The 19,049-nt window shown below is 38.4% G+C and overlaps 1 protein-coding gene across 2 annotated transcripts in view; it reads left to right on the top strand.

Moving 5' to 3' along the window:
* The window catches only part of LOC124170559 (MYG1 protein C27H6.8), a 30,537-nt gene extending 12,377 nt beyond the window's left edge, over positions 1 to 18,160 (top strand). For both annotated transcript variants that reach the window (XM_046549359.1, XM_046549358.1), the window contains exons 5-7: positions 7,728 to 7,932; positions 16,213 to 16,391; positions 17,811 to 18,160. In XM_046549359.1, the coding sequence (XP_046405315.1) occupies positions 7,728 to 7,932; positions 16,213 to 16,391; positions 17,811 to 17,994 (568 nt within the window). In that variant the 3' untranslated portion in view covers positions 17,995 to 18,160. The remainder of the gene's footprint in view (positions 1 to 7,727; positions 7,933 to 16,212; positions 16,392 to 17,810) is intronic.
* Positions 18,161 to 19,049: the final 889 nt, after the last annotated feature.

Here is a 19,049-nt window from a genome sequence, read left to right as displayed (position 1 = left end):
ACTTACGTCCATACTAAGAGTACGACTATCTTTATTGGATCATCTTGGAAGCCAAAATTTGGCACGGGAGGATTTTTAACGACTCATTTCGCTGGGGCGACGGAAAGCATAGCGTTGGCAAAATTCTAGAAAACCTTCCGTTGGGGATAGATATTCCGTAGTTCATAATTCCTGATTAACGACCATCTACTGTAATTGCAATAAATATGTTATAAACAGCGTCGACCAATAAGTCGAATAATAAACGAAAGGTGATAATGTTAATATCTCCGGCGATCATCTGTCAATCAATAATAGTTACGAATACACGGCGATTGCCGTATGTTTTAGGTTTCGATATCCTTCAACGGCAAATTTTAACTAAGAGCGATATTCGCGTTCGTAAAGGAGACTGAAATATTACTGAGAGGGCGCAGGGGGAAGCAATAATTAGATTCGCGATGTTTTTAGTTTCTCGCTCAACAGCGCGACGTCATTTCAACCGTTCCTGTATTCATTTTTGCAACCCATTGAGACGAATAAATAACCTAACTTCATATTGCTTCAGTCGGGATTTTCAAAACAAGTCGAAATACAACTGCGTAAAATCAAGATTAGCGGCCTCTTTGGGGCTGGGGTTATGCTGTGCAAAATCGAAAAACTGCGTAAAATCAAGAAAAGATGTAAAATCGAAGTTTCACCATTGCAATTCCCTATGCTTTCCGGCCGGACTTGAGTGTCGCTGCGTAAAAACGAGACTTGATGTAAAATCAAAGTGCGTAAAATCGAAGTTTTACTGTAATAAAATAACAATACCAATTGCCGAAAGTCATTGTTAGACACCTGTTGGGCTATTAGGTGACTCATGCTGCAGTTGACCCCCAGAAATGGGGAACTTTGAAGGGGGTAAGATGAAAAAGGTCAGCAAGGCTGCTTTTGTTCTTGTGTAACTTGATATTTTCTTTCGAAGCTAAGGTCTTCCCTATACGATCCATGCACAAGCTGGAATCTTTTGTTTGATTTAAAGAAAAGGAAAGCTTAGAGGGGGGAGGCTAGTGCTGACTGGAGGGGAATAGCGGATCTTGGGAAATGCGCTTATGTTACTATCCCACAGCATTGAGCTTCTCCCTATGGTAGTTACATCTCGTAGGGAAGATTCAAACTATGTGCCTGTCGTTATTAGCCATAAATGACACATTGTATGTATTTCGTCTCATTTTTGTCAAATGATGGATGCCAGATGGATGGATGGATGGATGCTGGGGTATGTCCTTTTTCCTAGAGCGTCCCAGATATGTGCACCAATTTTTATGCCTATCTTCATCAGTCTTTTTATTATTACCTTTTTCTGCCCCATTAAAATTCTTACAATCTCAGCCTGAAAGTCTAAGTGAGGAATTGCTTTGCCTGTGACCAATTTTGAAAATCGCCAGGCATTCATCATTGCTCTATCAAGCCCATTTATGAATTTAGTCCATCACCAACCAATTTTGCCCCTAATCTGAGAACGGTAACATGCAACAGAGTTATCTTTTAAATCTACCCCTACCATTCCCTAAATGTAATCATTGAAGACATTTGACTGCGGGATCAGATAACTTTTCTTCGGCGTCCATTTCTACCTTTACGTCCTTACTATGGGTTCAACATTCCCATAGTTTGAAGCAATGGTGACGACAGAATTATCATACCATTGAAGTAAGAGAATATTTTTTTACTTAGACTGTTACTGGTGAAGAAATTATCAAAATACATGACATGATTTTTTGGACACAAAAAAATCATGTCATGTATTCATGTCATGTAAATCATGTAAAAAAGATACAAAAATTCAACAAATTTAGAGAAACCCTCTCTCCAAGTGGTAATGAACTATCACTTCCTTGCTCGGCCCCTCCATATGGCAAAAACTGATATAGAAAGCCTGTAGATGAGGCTAGACAACACAATTTATAACCAAATCTAATTGTTTTCCCACGGATGAACATTTTAGCCGTGTCGCCTGAAATATGTAACCATTTCCTCATCGATGGAAAATTTGTTATAAATGAATCCAAAGTGAATGAAATTTTGGTTTAGTCTTTTGAAAAAAGGCCTAAATATTGAAAATTTATCACTTTTGTCTCGTTGACAATTATCAGAGAGATGCAGATATTTTTAGCCTCATCAAATCTATTCCACGTCATACATAGCCTCACAATTGGAACAGACATATCCTCTTGGTTTGTCCAATACAACTTTGTTCACGGTAATGTGTGGTACCTTGACAATATTAGCATCCCAGTGAATTTTATCAGATGTGCCATACTCAAAGTAAACATATGGTGATTTTTCTCCTTAGCGTACGTAATTGAATAGTTCAAAATTAATTCAAGTAATTCTTCACTGAGAAATAAGTGAAAGATCTCAATTGGTGAATGACTTTCATTCTGAGTAATGGGTGTTTCTGCTGCTTTTTTCTTTTAGAAATTTTAGGCCCAAACGGAAGAAGATTCTATTTTTCCCGTTTGATTTCTGCATCCTTTTCATGGACATGCGCCTTTACTGGATTATTATTCTTCTGATTCTACTGGAGTAAACTATGACTTGTCTTGTAGCACATTTCAATGTATTTCTTAAGTCCCAGAAATGCCTGAAGGCAGGGGTATACCGCCATTATTTATGACAATCTTCCCATTGTCGATATTTTCTTTGTCAGTGAGTTCATTAACTTCAGGGGGGAGTATCACTGCATTGACCTCATCACTTCTCTTGCCAAGTTCTACCAGTGTATCCTGTATTTCATTGGCCATTGTGCACCTCATGAAATCAGCCATATCTGAAATACTGAGATGATGTAATCTTTATTGAAGTTCCCAAGTCTAGGAAACATTACAAATGACCTATCTTGTTAATTATTATTCAGTTGCCTTCTTGATGCTCCTTCCAAAGTAAACTTCTGAGGTGTAGAAATAAGGCATAAAATTTTCCTCACTTTTTCAGCTGGATGAAACACCTGGATGAATTTTCTTACAACAAGCCAAGAAAATAATATGTATTGCAGTATTATCGATATAATTACTGTAAGAGAGATTTTGAGGGTCTATTTAACTGATAACTACCTATTTGAAGCTAATTCTTAGCCTTAAACCACCTAAGTGCTAGGAGAAAGGATAGCATGTACTTAGTATTGCACTGAGCAAACTCCAGGGAGCAACTAGAGGAACCTACTGTCATAACCCTGTTTCTCAATCTCTCATTCTATCATATCTAAAATTGAATACATCGTAAGCTGATATCGATGTCTACTAAGTAAGACTTCCATTCAACGATTTGGGAATGAACTGGCCCTCTATCGGTTCCACATGGGCGCGCAATAGTTTGAATGTACGAAGTAACAACTCGTAAAGATGGCCATCATGGAGTTCCAAAAGCCATTCGCCCATTACTTTGTTTACTCACAAACTGTGAGTAGAAAAAATGCAGCCACCAGAATGTAATCCAATTTAAAAGCCATATTGACAACTTGCTTTTGCTTAGTGAAACACCCTGTGGTCTAGCTGACGATTCCCATTGTTGAGTAAACGCAACATTATTTAGAACTACTAGATATTTCCAAACAACGATGAAAGTGAGTGATAAAAATAAATATGATGAATAACGAAACTTAGAACTAAGATAAAACATTACCAATACAGTGAGTCCTCGTTTAACGTTGTTGATTCGTTCCTGAAAAAGTCGACGTTAACCGAAACAACGTTAAACGATGCAGTGTTTCCCATAAGAAACAATGTAAAAAATTTAAATAGGTTCCTAGCCATGATCCTAACAATCCATTTCTTCGTGAAGAATCCAGAATTTCCCGGGCGAGAATCCAAGGAGGCCAATTACCGGAGCCGTAACTTTAAGCAGATTTCGTGACCAATCGGGAGACACCTGAATCAGGCCAAAATGAAAAAATCTGAATCTGACACTCGGAAGCACGAGGATGAAGGGCGAGTCAATTTTCGTGATGATATGAATTCTTTAACCCGGCGGAAATCGCGTGAAACATTCATTACCGATTATTCACTTCAGCATGATAACGATTCATTCGAAACGAAACGAATTTTCATAACGAAAAGGTTGGGAAGAAGGCATTATTAAATTAAATATAAAAACTAAAAAGAAAGTATTTTAATGGCGAAACATCGATATTTTCAGTAACAGAAGAAATTTTAGTTGTAAAAACTCGACCTGGGGGTCTATTCTCTAACTCGAAGCTCCCGTCGTGGTAGCTTCGAACTAGCTACCAGAATTGGCTACCAACCTTATTCTCTAACAGGGAGTAGCTTTCTCAGACCGAGAATTTCTGGTAGCTTTCTCAGACCGGATATGGGGTATGAGAAATATTTCGTGCGAACTCAGATTTTACTCTTAGAACCAATGAAATCGCTCGTTTCATTTCGTAACCTGCGGGAAAATCATAATGTAGTCGTTCTCGGCTGACATTTTCTTCTAGTTGAAATTAATGTGCTTTGTAAATTACGAAATGCTGAGTGCCTTCAGCTTTCATAATAATAGAAATACGAATAATAATAGAAATACGTAGAAATAATTATATTTGGCTAAGCGGCTTTTATATCAATTCAATAGTTTCGATCGATGCAGCAGTTTATGTCACGATTGATAATCATGTAGGCCATGTAAATATAATGAAGAGAAAATGTTAATAAACTACCAACACATTAAACCAATGCTATCACATTGTAGTTCTAATTCCCGAGAACTTTACACTCAGCGCTCCTTATGCTTTTGCCTGTTTGATGCAAAAATTTTGATGACTAACTGTTTCTGTGCAGAGATTGTTCCTTCTTGCACTGCGAGAGAATATCGCAATAACATGTGCATACGATAAGTGTATATTATTTCGGGAATATCTTCAACAAAGTTAATGGGAAGGTGGAGAAAATTATGTTTGAAAGTTACGTCATTTCACTCAGATTGGCCTAAGCAATCATTTTAGGCTCACAATATGCTTCAAACGATATTTACACAAAACTCTACTGCCGTGCCGTTCTCACGACGGCTAAATTAATATTTAAATGGTTTTATGAATAAGTATTATATGCCAACCGCCAATCTTGCACTATTGCAAGCGAGGGCGATTAATTAGAACTTGACCATCATTATGAAAAAACAACCTATTAAACGTAGTTCCTTCTCCCAATATTAAAGTCATATTATATTATTGTTTTTGTGATGACTTCCTCCGTGGGCTTCTGGAATATCCATGGCTACACTTTCTCAAAATTCAAAACAAATACACCAACTTAACTACCGGCACTGAAATTAAATGCGTATATACGGCCAAAGACACACAAATGAAAGCAGAATGATATCATGAACACATTTATTCATTGGAAGAGCAAAAAATTTATTAATAACTATCATGAAACACCTTACATTGCATTATAACACAATAATATATCCACCTCTCTCCGGTCTGCATCTATGTAACACTAAACTCTCTTCACACAATCACTTCACAACCAAGATCGTTGCTAATAATGCACGGTAAAGTTAATCATAAATGTATAAACACTTGCAAAAATAAGACATCCATCTCTGTGCAGTGGATACATTGGCATTGGTAATGATTTCAACGCATCAATTTGTACCGTCACTACAACAGTCTCTCGCAACATCAATAATAATCACTGTTTTCGGGGTTTTTCTTCTCACTAGTAATGACTTCATGCAAAATAAGATTTCACGTGATATAAAATGATTGAAAGTAACATTTTTCTTCTCCAAATAATGAAATCAACTAGTTAACGCGATCGATAGTTCACTCCGAAACATATATGTTTAGTCACGAAATTTGTCACTCATGCCCACTATTTTGTTAAGAATACAATAATTGAAGGCTTCAAATAATTTACGCAGCATTCCCGACCTCATTAAAGAAAATAATTACGCAAAACAACAAAAATAGTCAACACTTTTCTTGTTTACCACTCAATCGCTAGCCGTGTCAAGAAAGACTGATGGGATAGAACAAAAGATTAGCGACACGCGCCACTTGGTTCACGGCGGTTCATAGGAATTCCCAAGAACCCTACATGGCCCTGGGAATTCCCCGAATTCCCTATGTATTTTGATGGTAGCTAGCTGAAGCGCGGGGTTCGAGGGCGCGCTTCGCGAAGCTACCGTGGTAGCTAGTTTGAAGCTACGGAAGTAGCTTCAAATCCCATAGAGAATAAGGGTTGGAGCCTAATAAGCTACCGGTAGCTTCTGCAAGCTCCCTTCGCCGGAGCTTCAGCGTTAGAGAATACAAGTGGGAGCAAGTAGCTTAATTAAGCATCTTTCCACCAGAAAGCTACCGCGCTTCGAGTTAGAGAATAGACCCTCTGCAAACCTAAAACTCGACCGATCTCTCCAGCAGTTGCACCTTCATCAATTCTTTTAATAATACCAAGTTTTTGTTCTAATATCGCCGTTTTTTCTTCACGTCTGAAGAACCACCAGGATAGCCACTCTTCTTCGTGGACATTTTTTTCTGTTGGCATCACAAAAATATACGGATAATGGGTAAATGAGGCGATAATTATTCGCTCAGATGCATATTTAACATACGCTACCCACGCCAACCTTTTCTGTCGAACGAAAATTACCAATCGCATTAATATAGTAATATTTACAATACTCAGATGCGCTTGCGTTCTATTCGCCATTCATTTTTTTTTCGCCGCGCATAATTTGAACAACGTTATCGCGAAGCAATAACGACGTTAAATGATAAAGGGTTTCAATTTTTGGACAACGTTATCGTGAAACAACGTTAAACGGGACGACGTTAAACGAGGACACACTGTAGTAAGATTCGTATAGAAATATTTGTGAAAAATCATTTGCAAGTTATTGTGCTCCAATTCCTTAAAGTAGGCAAATTTTGAATTAAATAAAATATAATTATATTGATGAAAATGACATAAATAGAGCTGGAGATGTATCAAAAAGTCAGTAAACCGAAAAAAAAATTATTCTAAGATAAATGTTTGTTCTGAGAATTAAGATTCAATAATGTTCCGTTTACGCAACACCGGGGATTAATGGATTAAGCCAATGCCCCAATTAGATGAACTATCCCGTATGGTAGCATAAAAAAACATTGAAATGATAGAAAGACGACTAAAGAATGATTATAATACAAATATTGTTTATTAAACTGTTAGTTTGCTTAATAAATCAGCGAGAATAGTTTATTTATTGACCTTTATCAATAACTCCATCAATTTTAGTTGAAATATTTTTCACAGGCTCAAGCGATGCTGGATGCCTTTTACTAAGTCCTTTTAAACAAAAATTAATGGTTAATAAGTTAAGAAGATGTGATTCCTAAATATTTCATTTCCTTATAAACATGCATGTATCGAATTGTATCTCCTTGTCTGAGGAATTTGTCTAATATACTCTGCTGCATTCTCATCATCCTAGTTGTATGAACAAGGTCAGCGAAGACATCCAATGATGACATTGGGCTGCCTTTGTTGCCCTCTTGCATAAAGAAGAATCATAACCCCTCAATGAACCTCCTTGCATCGTGAGATGCCACTCAGCAACCCTGAGGTGCGATTTCATCTCCATCAATATCCTCACCTTCAGCTTCACCTTGTTGCCTGTAGAACGTGGTTTCAACATTATCATATTCCCGGTTTTCATTGGTGCCATAGCAGTCGAAATTGCGGTTGATAAAAATTGCAGTTGATCTAAACTATTGCTTGCAGGTACCGAACATGGACCGATTTCAGTGGCAGGGTTTCCAGGCTGAATGCGAATGGTCTAAGATTTGATAGTGCTGATGAAGAGACACAATTTAAAAAAGCCATGGAATTAGCCAAAGAAGAATATTTTGGTATTTTAAATGAAATTGTGAGTTATTGGCTGCCTTCCAGAGAAATTGTCAATGAAGCACTTAATAATCGGTTTGATGTAAGTAATGTATCGACTTTAGTTATTCTATTGCATGTTTGGAGTTTTTATCTTTTAATAGAAATGTTAACTCATTTGCCTAGTGCTCAGGGGTTCCCAATGTTTTTCTAGTCTCTATCAAGAGTTTCTTGTGCCTGGAATATGTGTGTTTCACCTTTTGATTTTAAATTGGCATTTACCTTTTTATTTTTTATTAGAAAAATAAAAGTTTGACACCTAGAAAATCATACTGCTATTTTGTATTATTTTGGGTGTAGGTACGTGTGCAAGGCTGTCTGCCACATGTTGACTATAGCTATTGTTGGGTGAAATAGCAGGAATGATTTTGAGCTAAAAACTATTAAATTGCGCGTAAGTCGAGGCCATTAATTTTGTATTTTTATCGGCGTGATGAAGTCTTATTTTTGTTGCTATCTGTATTATGAAAGTAGTTAAATGAATGGCACAATTCAAAGCATGTACATCACATCAATTGGGCATTAGTGATATGATTTCCTGTGGGGTTGCTGAGGCCTCAAAGTCCACTTTCTTTCTGAATTCAAACTTAATTTCACGATGCTATTCAAACCAAACTCTGCAAACAATATCAGAGTCAGTGTAATTATCACAGCATTGGTAATGAAGAAAAACTGATAGAATATTTCCGACATATGTATATGTAATGTATACAGGCTCGTCATAATAGAATTGAAAAGCCATTTCGTAATTATCATTAGGTACATCATATTTAATACATAAAAAATCCCATGCGGTTGCAGTTATGTGGGATATCTGACTGCCATGCCTCATTTCTCTCAGAATTTCATTTTAGCAATAGCGACCTCCCAGACAAGGACTTGTTATTAGGTCATGCACTCATGTTAAATGTTCAGCTCAGAATTTTCAACTTTTAATGCAGAACTCAATACTTTTTCTTTGGAAAAATGTTTCTTAATATAGGTTATTACACCCATGCTTTTGATTTGTGCAATTTCGATATAGCATACATTCGTTCCTTGGGGAAACATCCCAACACTGCTTAGCCTAATCAAATAACCTTAACACATTCTTGATGAAACATGAACCTGCGCTAAGTGCACATGAAATTGCTCTCATTTTACACCAATTAATAGTGTTGCTTGCCTCAAATCTTCTTCTTTGCTTATATGTATTAGTCGAAATCTATTGCTTTGCAATGGCCAAAAGCATGCGGTCCAGAAGGCCGACCTACCAAAGTAATTATCTCGTCTCCTTGACAGAATAACATTAGTTAATTTACATCACTAATTATGTTTGGAGCTAGTGGGAATGAGTCTTTTTTAAAGCAAAAGTGTTTGGGACGTAATTTTTGCTTTCATAGGCTATTGGGGGAATTGACTTCCATGGAGAGGGTCTATCCTGAAGCCTTCAAGGTCATACTGATGACATTGTAATGGTTATTCAATTAGGAAGGGAGTATGAGAGGGTGCTTGCAAAGGGGAAAATTCAAAGACGGCTGGTGGCAAGAGATGACTATATGACTGGCGTCTCTTCGACAAGAAGCAGCCTAATCCTTCAAATTATTTTGGTCTCATGTATCTCAATCACACAATAAGACACTCTGCACACTTCTATCTGTTTGCAAAAGCGAAATAACTTACAGATACTGCTTGCATGTAGCATGTGCTGCAGCAAAAAGAGGTGGACAGGGCTCCCACTCAACCGTGAAAACCTTAAAACCGTGAATAAGCAGTGAATTTCGTCAGATAACCTTAAAAATCTCTCACACTTGAAATTAGAGCTACGATTGAAAGAGCAAAAGAAAAATTGATATGTCGATTATGTTTCAAGGTCAGTCATGTGCAGACACTGTCCACGCATTTATTTATCTGCACACGTATATTCTAAGCATAATTATTGGTCCATGTGCTGTGATGACACGTTGACCTTAAGCCTCTACCTGAGCCGGAAGACTGGTAACCAAAGTGTTCATTATCCTTGGTGAAAATTCAGACACTTCTTGATTTCCCTGGCACCCTGATCCCTCCATATTCCTGCTCGCAACCTTAAGCCAGAGCTGAATTTTGCAAAGAAAATGTGACGTCAGGAAAGAGAGCACTTTCATTGCTGCGTTTGTTAAAATTTTTAGTTAACTTGCAGCCAATGATCGTTACGTGATCAATATTTCTGCCTAAAATGGTTTATCTAAAACAGTGTATTTGACGACATCTAGACCATGAAAACCTGGAAAAAACCGTGAAATTAAATTTTAGTTCGAGTGGGAACTATGAGATGAATGCCTTCCTTCTGGCTGAGAAAAGATAAATAACTTGAATGGATGCTCGAATTAGAAGTTGCTGTTCGAAAAGGTGGACAATCTGCTGAGTTTATGTCTCAAGAAATATCCCCTTTATGGACGTGGTATATCCGCACCCTTTTATGGACGTGGCAAAAGAAAGATTTGGTAGATATTTCAGAGAAAAACAGTGCTTGAGTTTCGATGAGTCGATATTGTCTTATTTTGGAAGACATGGCTGTCAGCAATTCATAATGGGGGGCCAATAAGGTTTGACAACAAAGCGTTATGCCTCAATTGCCCAGATAGCTATGTACTTAGTAAAACCTACAAAACCTACGAAAAAGAATTTGGAAAGGTAGTGTGAGGGCAAAGAAATGGTCGTGGCCCATTTTCACTTGGATTCTGGATGCAATGTTGCACAACGCATAGATGCTATTGTGGATATCCTGAAAAAGCATAACTCAGATTGAGTTCCAATGGGCAGTGGTACAGTCACTCCTGTATATAAGGGTCCCCCAAAATCTCCAGGATGTGCACAACTATCCTGATAAAGTGTGCCTGGATTGGGGTAATTGACTAAAGAAATAGGTATGTAATTAATCAGGGTTCCCACTCAACCGTGAAAACCTTAAAACCGTGAATTAGCCGTGAATTTCCTCTACCGTGAAAAAACCGGGAAATAGCCGTGAATTTCGTCTTAAAACCTTAAAAATCTCTCAATCTTGATAATAATACCTTCCCAGAAATTTTCATCTTCGTTCGTAGCTAGCGCACTTCTATTCATTGTGGCGAGCATCGTCGCATGCGGTCGCATGGGTCAGAAAAGCGTGGGAACGAATGTTGCCTGAAGAAAAAAACATCTTTCCCCAGCGCAGGCCTTTTCTCTCCCCCTCCTGAAATATGACACCACTTTTCATCAGCTTGTTTACTTTCCTCAAATGGCTTGGTTTCCCCTCCCTCGGTCACTGCTTAGTCCCCCTTCCACCCAATTAGCCTTCCCACTGGCTGCAGCGACCACTTTCGAAACTAAATCTAGATGGCCATTGTGTCGAAAAATTTGAACGTTTATTCAACACCCTCAATCCTATGACTGGAAGACCGCTAGCCTTGACAACCTGCCATGCGCTGTGGACACTACGCTCCCTGCGTTTGAACCGGGTGACAGCGAGCTTTCGGCGTGACGTTACTAATTCTCGCGCATTGCGGCCCTGAAAACGAGAGAAGATTTCCGCTTATGGCAACACAGCATTACACGATTGTCGCATGCGTCGACCTGGAACTTGCCAGTTTTACGTCGCAACCGGAAAGTTTGTGTGGAGTTATTTACTGTCGGTGGTGATCCAGTTCCTCCGCTTTGTGCTATCTAAGGTAATGCTGTTTGTTTGTGTCGTTAAAGCCTCAATGCCGTCGCGATATAAACTGCTACATAGTCTCACGAATACAAGGATCAAGAACTTTGCTATTTCCTTGATCCTTGTATTCGTGATATTATGGATTTCCACCAAGTTACGCCCTCTACGATTAATTATGCTACATAGTTGTTCCATTTTTCCCAGAGCAACGGTAAGAAGGGAACATGATTTGCCTCTGATTAGAGAGATCGATTCAGTTTTGGTTTCAGAGTATTACAATAGCAGAGAAAAGAAGTCATTACACTGTCGCTTTCAAAAGAAAGTTATACGGTGGAACCTCGATCTATCGTCCCCGCATTGATCGTTCGCCGTTTCTGGTCCCAAATAAAGTTCCTTATAGACAATTTAATTTTTTCCCGCATCTATCGTTCCCCGAAGTATCGTTTCTCGCATTGATCGTTTGAAGATCGCGGTTCCGACGCAGAATTTTCCCGCATCCATCGTTTGACGAAAATGAGACGAAATAAATACTAATAACGACAAGCACGTAGTTGGAATCCTCTCCAAGAGATGGAACTACCATTGGGAGAAGCTCAGTGCCGTGGGAAAGTAACATTAGCGCATTTCCCAAGAACCTTTATCCCCCTCCATTCACCATTCGCCTCCCCCCTTCTGACGCTTTCCTCTTCTTCAGAATAAAAAAGAGGTCCCAGCTCGCGCAGGGATTGTATTAGGAAGACCTTAGCTTCGAAAAAAATATCGAGTTACACGAGAACAATAGAAACGTGTTTCGCGCTCCCCCCTCTTCTCACCAACTGACCTTTTTCAGCCTAACTGCTTCGAAGTTCCCAGTTTATGGAGGTCAACTGCTGCATGAATCACCTATTAGCCCAAAAGGTATCTAACAATGATATTCAGTAATTGCTATTATGCTTTTATTAGATTGAAATGTTAATAATTTGCACGTTAAAAAAACGAGATCACACATGACGTATTTTAAGCAAGGAAATAGATGGAAAAATACGATGGTGATTTTTAGCGAAACGCGATATCCTCGTAGCTGAGCTTACGGCAGTTAATTCGGCATTTTGTTCCGAAAACATGATACCAGGTTGTTATCAGTTATCAATTTACGAGCTATACTACTACTAGTAGTCTCACTTGTCTGAGTTACTGACGAAGGGATATCTTCTCAGTATTTTTGTTTCTCCCTACTAACAATCCGAATTCATCTGATCATCTGGCGCTACGCTAATTAGAAAAGAATGGGCATCTTTAGGGTAAAAAATTTCATGGCGCAGTCCTATGGTCACGCTTCACCCTCTGCAGTGTGCTCTGCGTACCCCCGTACGCGATAGCATCAGTTCCGAACTTAACCTCGTACGAGTGGTTCCCTACTTTCCGGGGTGGCTGGACTTCGAACCACCGAGTGTTTTCCATGTGGGTTTAATAAAGTCATTTTCACTAGTTTAATTTTAGTCGTCTTCCGACCATGGCCCCTCCGAAGAAACTATTGAGAACTTTAAGAGATGGACTGAAAATAATTGAACATGAAGAAAAGAATCCGGGCTAGATGCGCGTGAATATTGCAGAGCGCCTTGGGTTGTCCGCTAGCACATGACGGTAGGGGTGGGGGTAGAGTGAGCTACCTGGAGAAAACAAGTAGAGATATGAAGGCGAAGATCCAGGTGGGCGTGCCGCTGACGATTAACGCAACATTGTTCACGCTTTACACGCTACCTCAATTGTATTAAAAATATATTCATTAGACAGGAACAATTCAAGTAATTGACTATTTTTGGCCTTCGTGATCCATCTCACAACCAGTCACTGCACCGGCGAATGCGGTTGTTTTAGGCACAACATGCACATTGCTCTCGTGAATACGTGTACTGGAAATGGTGTTTGATGGATAAGAATTTTTACATCTGACTGAAATCCATAATAGCAGTGTAAATGCCGAGTGGAGAGCAAACATTCAGAATTTTGAAAGAGATATGGGTCGAATCAACAATATGACGTATGTGTCTTGATAAAGTACTACTATTCCTATTATTATCTAAAATATTGTTTTGAAACATTTAATGAATTTCTTAATTACTCGCCAAAATCCTGCGTTTCCTGGGACATAGGCAATCTAGCAAAAAAATTAAGGATTGATCGTTTTTCCGCATTCATTTTATAATCGTATCGTTATTAATAAAGAAAAATTGTCCCCTAGTGGAGTTCCAAAAAAGGAGGGTAGTCTTAGAATCGTGTTCGTCTTAGATTCGTGCTAATACGGTGTATGAAATTGTTTTTCGATTTATTATGTTCTATTAACAATTTTCATAAAATATTTTCCGCTGAATAAGAAAGAATCAATTTGTTATATTCTATAAACAATTTAAATAAAATATTTTCCGTTAAATAAGAAATATTGGGGTGGGGGAAATTCGGTTACTGTGCAGTAATAACAACGTGCGCAAAAAACAATCTCTCATTGTCAGCGAGGAATTAAAAAAGGACCTCGAGTGTCCGGATGGAAGAAGGTCCGAAGGGTATTCGGCGTCCGGGCAAGAGCGCGGTTGGGCTGGTCCTTTAGTCGGCCCTGAATTTTGGAAACGATAGATCACGTCATAACAGATATCACTTTTCATTGCGGCGTTAACATTCACGGCGTTTTTCGCGTACGTTAATTTTCTGTTGATATACGGCCAGTGATTTTCTTATTGTTGGCTTATTAACGGACCGTGAATTTAGCAAAATTGAGACCGTGAAAACCTTAAAAAAAACCGTGAAAACGTGAAAAATAACCGTGAAAACCTGGAAAAAGCCGTGAATTTCATTGTTCAGGTAGAGTGGGAACCCTGTTAATCCATGTTTTAAAGAACGCATTCAGCTGACTCTAGTCTATCTTCTTTCTCTTGCCCCCGGCAAATAGGTTCGACGGGCACAACCACCTAGTAAAATTCAAACCCCAGTGGCGATGGTGTGCTATTGAAAACTGAACTAGTAGAATAAGAACAGAATGCTTGAAATGCAATGTAGGGTTATGCATTGACTGCTTTGCTCCTTTCCATGTGCAGTAACAATTGATTGAAGCTCTAAAAAGATTTTATTCTTGGTCTCTACGTCATTGATACATAAATTCTATTTTTACAATTACTGATATTTAATAATTATTTGAATAATATCGATATTTTAGCATACTTTTGAATGTGAATGAATGTATTTTGTGAAAAATAATAAATATTTAACGTTTTTCGGATTAAAATACGATTTTCAAAATGTTTTTCAAATTTCGATTTTTTGACCGCTTAAATGCCTAGCCATAGCATATGGTACAGGCTGTATCTCCGTACCTATTTGTGCTAAAAGAATAAAATTTGCACTTAATGACACAGAATTTCATTGATATTAAAATGTAAGATTACCACAAAAATCACAGAAACTTTTTCATTCAGGTGTTACCGAGTTAAAAAATGTCTATCACTGCCAAATTTTATCTAATTTAGATGGGCCATAAGTAGTTATGAAAATGCTTTCACATACCTGTGGATACCTCTGCCAGATGTTCATGAGTGCTTTGTAAATTGGCTGGGGTCTCGGTGATTTTTCATTTCTGGCATGACCTTAGATACAGTAATATGTACATATATCCCTCTGCTTACCGGGCCAATTCTTTTATCACCTTCCTCTCTTCCTAGCCTTACTTGCAAACTCATGTTCCCAAATTCACGATCTACTGTCTGGTCCCCAGGAGGTAGCTCACAATATAATTCCGCCATTATTCTTCTGGCATCTAGTTACCACTCCATTTCTCCAATTCATTTGAGGACTGTAGCGTAGTGCCACAAAAAATTCATGTTTAGCTTGCTGCTAACTACCACTTCTAGTTTCTCAGTGGGCATGAGACAAGTGGGCATGTATTTAAGACAAGGAATCGTCAAGAAATGGCTGAATCCTTTGAATTCAGTTGTATTGATTATTTTTATCATCATTCTTATGTAGGGCATCTTGAACCTTGCATTAGCTTCCCATGTGAAATGGCTTTAATGAACGTTTCTATTGCTCCAAAACCAGTTCCCTCTCCCTCTGAAGTGTCCAGGCAATAATTTCATCGCAAGTTGGATGGAAACATGATGCTGTAGAGAATGTTTGAGTACTTAGGCATTTGGCATGTTCAAGGTCAAACTGTTTGTTGAAAATGCGTATGGCGTGGGTCAAACTTGGGTCAGTGGAGTAAATGGCACTTAGTGGATCATACTAAGTACATATATTTTATTTCATTTTATGTTAAAAGCTGGAGGTGAAAGCCGGTAACAGTTGAAGCAGCCAAAACCAAAATTTAATTTCGCCTTTTAACCCTTTAACTGCGCAAATAAGCTGAAATAGAGCCCCTCTCAAGCGCTGATAATATTTTTTTATTTTTGCATAATTTTATTAATTATAACTTTTTACTTAAGGCAAAAATGTTTCAAAAATATTTAATTGACTAATTTTCTGCTGATTTTACTTCAAATGATGAACTTTAGGACATGTATTACAATTATGCGAAAAATAATTTCAAAATATATGTACTAATATGTAAATAAAAATCATCAATAGGCGATGGGAGCAGTCTGCTAAGGCGATCGCTTATAGGCGATGGGGGTAGGTTAAGTTCGCTATCCTTGTGTTTGCTTTCAGGTGGATGCCAGTGGCAGAATAATGAAAATTGAAAAGTGTGGCGTAAGTTGGCCAGCCCACCTCAAGACGCTGGAAGAAGAGAAGAAAATTAAGAACCTCATCCTCTTTGTTGTGTTCCCTGATGGGAATTCAGGATGGAGAGTCCAAGCAGTACCGAAAGAAAGTGGCTTTGCCCTTAGGTAAATAAGCAACTTAAGCTTGCCCATTGGTACCTATAATTTACAGATTAAAAACCTACTTTATTTATTGTCGACAAAGGGAAGCCTTTTTTTATATTATACATCATGTTATAAATCTTATTGTAGTAAATTCAACTCTCTGAGCATAAACCCCAGTAAGTCGCAACCTATTATGCATGGATATTCGAAAATACTCGTCAATCGAGAGAGATTACATAATTACAGCTGTGTATTTCTGATTCTCCTATAAAAGACTGCGATGGAGTTATTAATCTAGGAGTGATCATTGATGAAAATCTGTCTTGCCCACCTCATATAGCTAAGATTTTTAAAGCCATGAATGAGTCATTATTTCCTCCAATTCGTCTCAGACATGTTATTCCTCTCTCCTGAAAGAAGCGATAACCGTATAAACTCATGTGAGAGAGACACCCCCGTTTTGAGCATTGGATCTAAAGAAAAAAATATTTGCAGCATTTTTCATTATTCCAACACTTGGTGTTGCTGATTTATACATACTTGGAATTTTGCCAGTTATTAAAATTTCCTCTTTCAATACTAAAAATTTACGTGGAAATTTTCAGCTAAGTTTACACGACATGTTTGGTGCTCAGAGATAAGTAGGTATTTGCTTGCAGTCTTAACCTTATGATGCTTACAATGGTCAGATCAGATACCTCGGATCCAGCTCCCAATTATCAGGCTGTGGTTTATCCGTGTTGCGGATGTTTTCCCCGATCTTAAAAAAATAAAATTGGATACAAAAGCAACAGGATATTTGCATTTTAATGCAAGGCTACACCTGGATAACTATTTTCAATAGAATTCCCTTCATAAAATGGAATTATTTTATTTACCTGCTGATAAGGAATTTTTCAAGGTTACTAGTACCGCTGAGCCGAGCCGGTTCCTAAGTACCGAATTTATGCAATCGGTTCTCAATACCTGTTCCACAGGCCAAGAACCGGGAACAGGAACCGACACATCTCCAGTTTTTAGGTCCATTTTGCCAAGTGCATATTTCTCCTGCCTGCTACTTGTGGACAGAAGATCAGTGCACCATGGTGAACATGTTCAGCCTGATGGTTGTGAAAGTGTGTCCAGGTTGCATTTCCAGCACACTGAATGTCCGAGCATTTGCACCTCTGAGAGATTGTTTTTCATATGGCAGAAAAACCCATCAGTTTTTCAGGAATGCAACTTAAAAATATTCTGGGTTGAATGGGTTGATCTATGAATAGTCGCTTATGCTAATTTTTTCTGGGCCCAAAATTGCTTAGCCTTGTGATATTATGGGAACCGATTTTAGTGTGTGGTTAGGCCCTTGCACTAAAAGAAAGTATAGAATATCTCAGTTTTTCACTTTATCACATTTTTATTTATTCAATTGCTGAGCACTTCTGTTTTTCCTTTTTCCAGGCAGCCTGTCTTGCCAACTTGTTTGGCTCTGCGAGATGCAGAACTGGCTGCTGCATGTGGAGTTCATGATGCAATATTTGTGCATGCAAATGGCTTCATTGGTGGTGCCAGGTCTTATGAAGGTGCTTTGGAAATGGCAAGAAAGTCAATTGTAGATGCTGAAATGAAGATTTCTGATTCTTGACAAAAGAATTAATTTATGGTGCAATTATGGCTGTCCAGTTGATTCTCTGTCTCATGAATTTTGAATATATGGGTACTTCTGATGGAATATTTTTTTCAGAATATCCAGCCATTCATAATATATAACTGCTGCCTGTATTTTGTCATTAAATGTCTACCAGAAGCTTGATGTGGGAATAATTTACCCTCATTGTATGCCAAGGTGACGCAAGATCCTTCCAAGGTTTATTCTATCCATTTGTCTGTTCTTAGCTTAGTAACCCTTTCCAGCCGGCGCCTACTTGTAGAGAATGTTTTTCATGCTACGAGTAACATGAGAATATTGAAATCCTCTCTATATCGAGCTCTTTTTTGGGGTGGAATTACCCGAGTATTGGGACCCGGCTCAATAGGAATCCTGGCCATTACAAAGAATTCATTTCAAAGTATATAAAAGTGTAGTATGCAACAAAATATATCATTGCAAAAAAGTTGACAATTTAACCCCTTCACAACGGATTACTGTGGCGAGTAGGATCGCAAATAAACGGAGAACGGTCGCCACTGTTCACATAGGCACGGACAAAATCCGTCCGGATCTGGTGCAATATCAGCTGGTGCAGCTTGCATAGGTAGAAGAATGTCATACTGCCAAGCAGTGGTGTGCAGTGAGGGGGGGTATTGGGGGATAAAAAACCCCCCTCAGAGCTCAGAGAAATTTTTAAGTTTAATCCATTTCACTTAACACGTTCCATGCTCATGATGTAAAGTCTACGTCATGGCAGCTGCTACTGAATGGCTGATGATGTAAGGGTCACGTCATGATTCCCTTTTGCGTTATATTCTGCCCTGAGCGCCAGCCACCGGTGTAAGGGTATGGGAGAGGGTCAGTCACCAATCTTCGCCTGTTCGCCATGCGGAAAGCTCCGAAAAGTTTTTTTTTCGATTTTTTCTGTTTTACTATTTTACTCTGTTTTGCTCTGCAGGGACGTCCTTTGGGGTGGGTTTTTACAATCTATTTCATTATACCTTGCATTTTATAATTCAGAAAACAGAAATATATTCTCACAATTGCTC

The sequence above is a fragment of the Ischnura elegans genome, chromosome X (assembly GCF_921293095.1).
Source record: "Ischnura elegans chromosome X, ioIscEleg1.1, whole genome shotgun sequence".
Lineage (NCBI taxonomy): Eukaryota > Metazoa > Arthropoda > Insecta > Odonata > Coenagrionidae > Ischnura > Ischnura elegans.
This window is presented reverse-complemented; position numbering and strand designations above follow the sequence as displayed.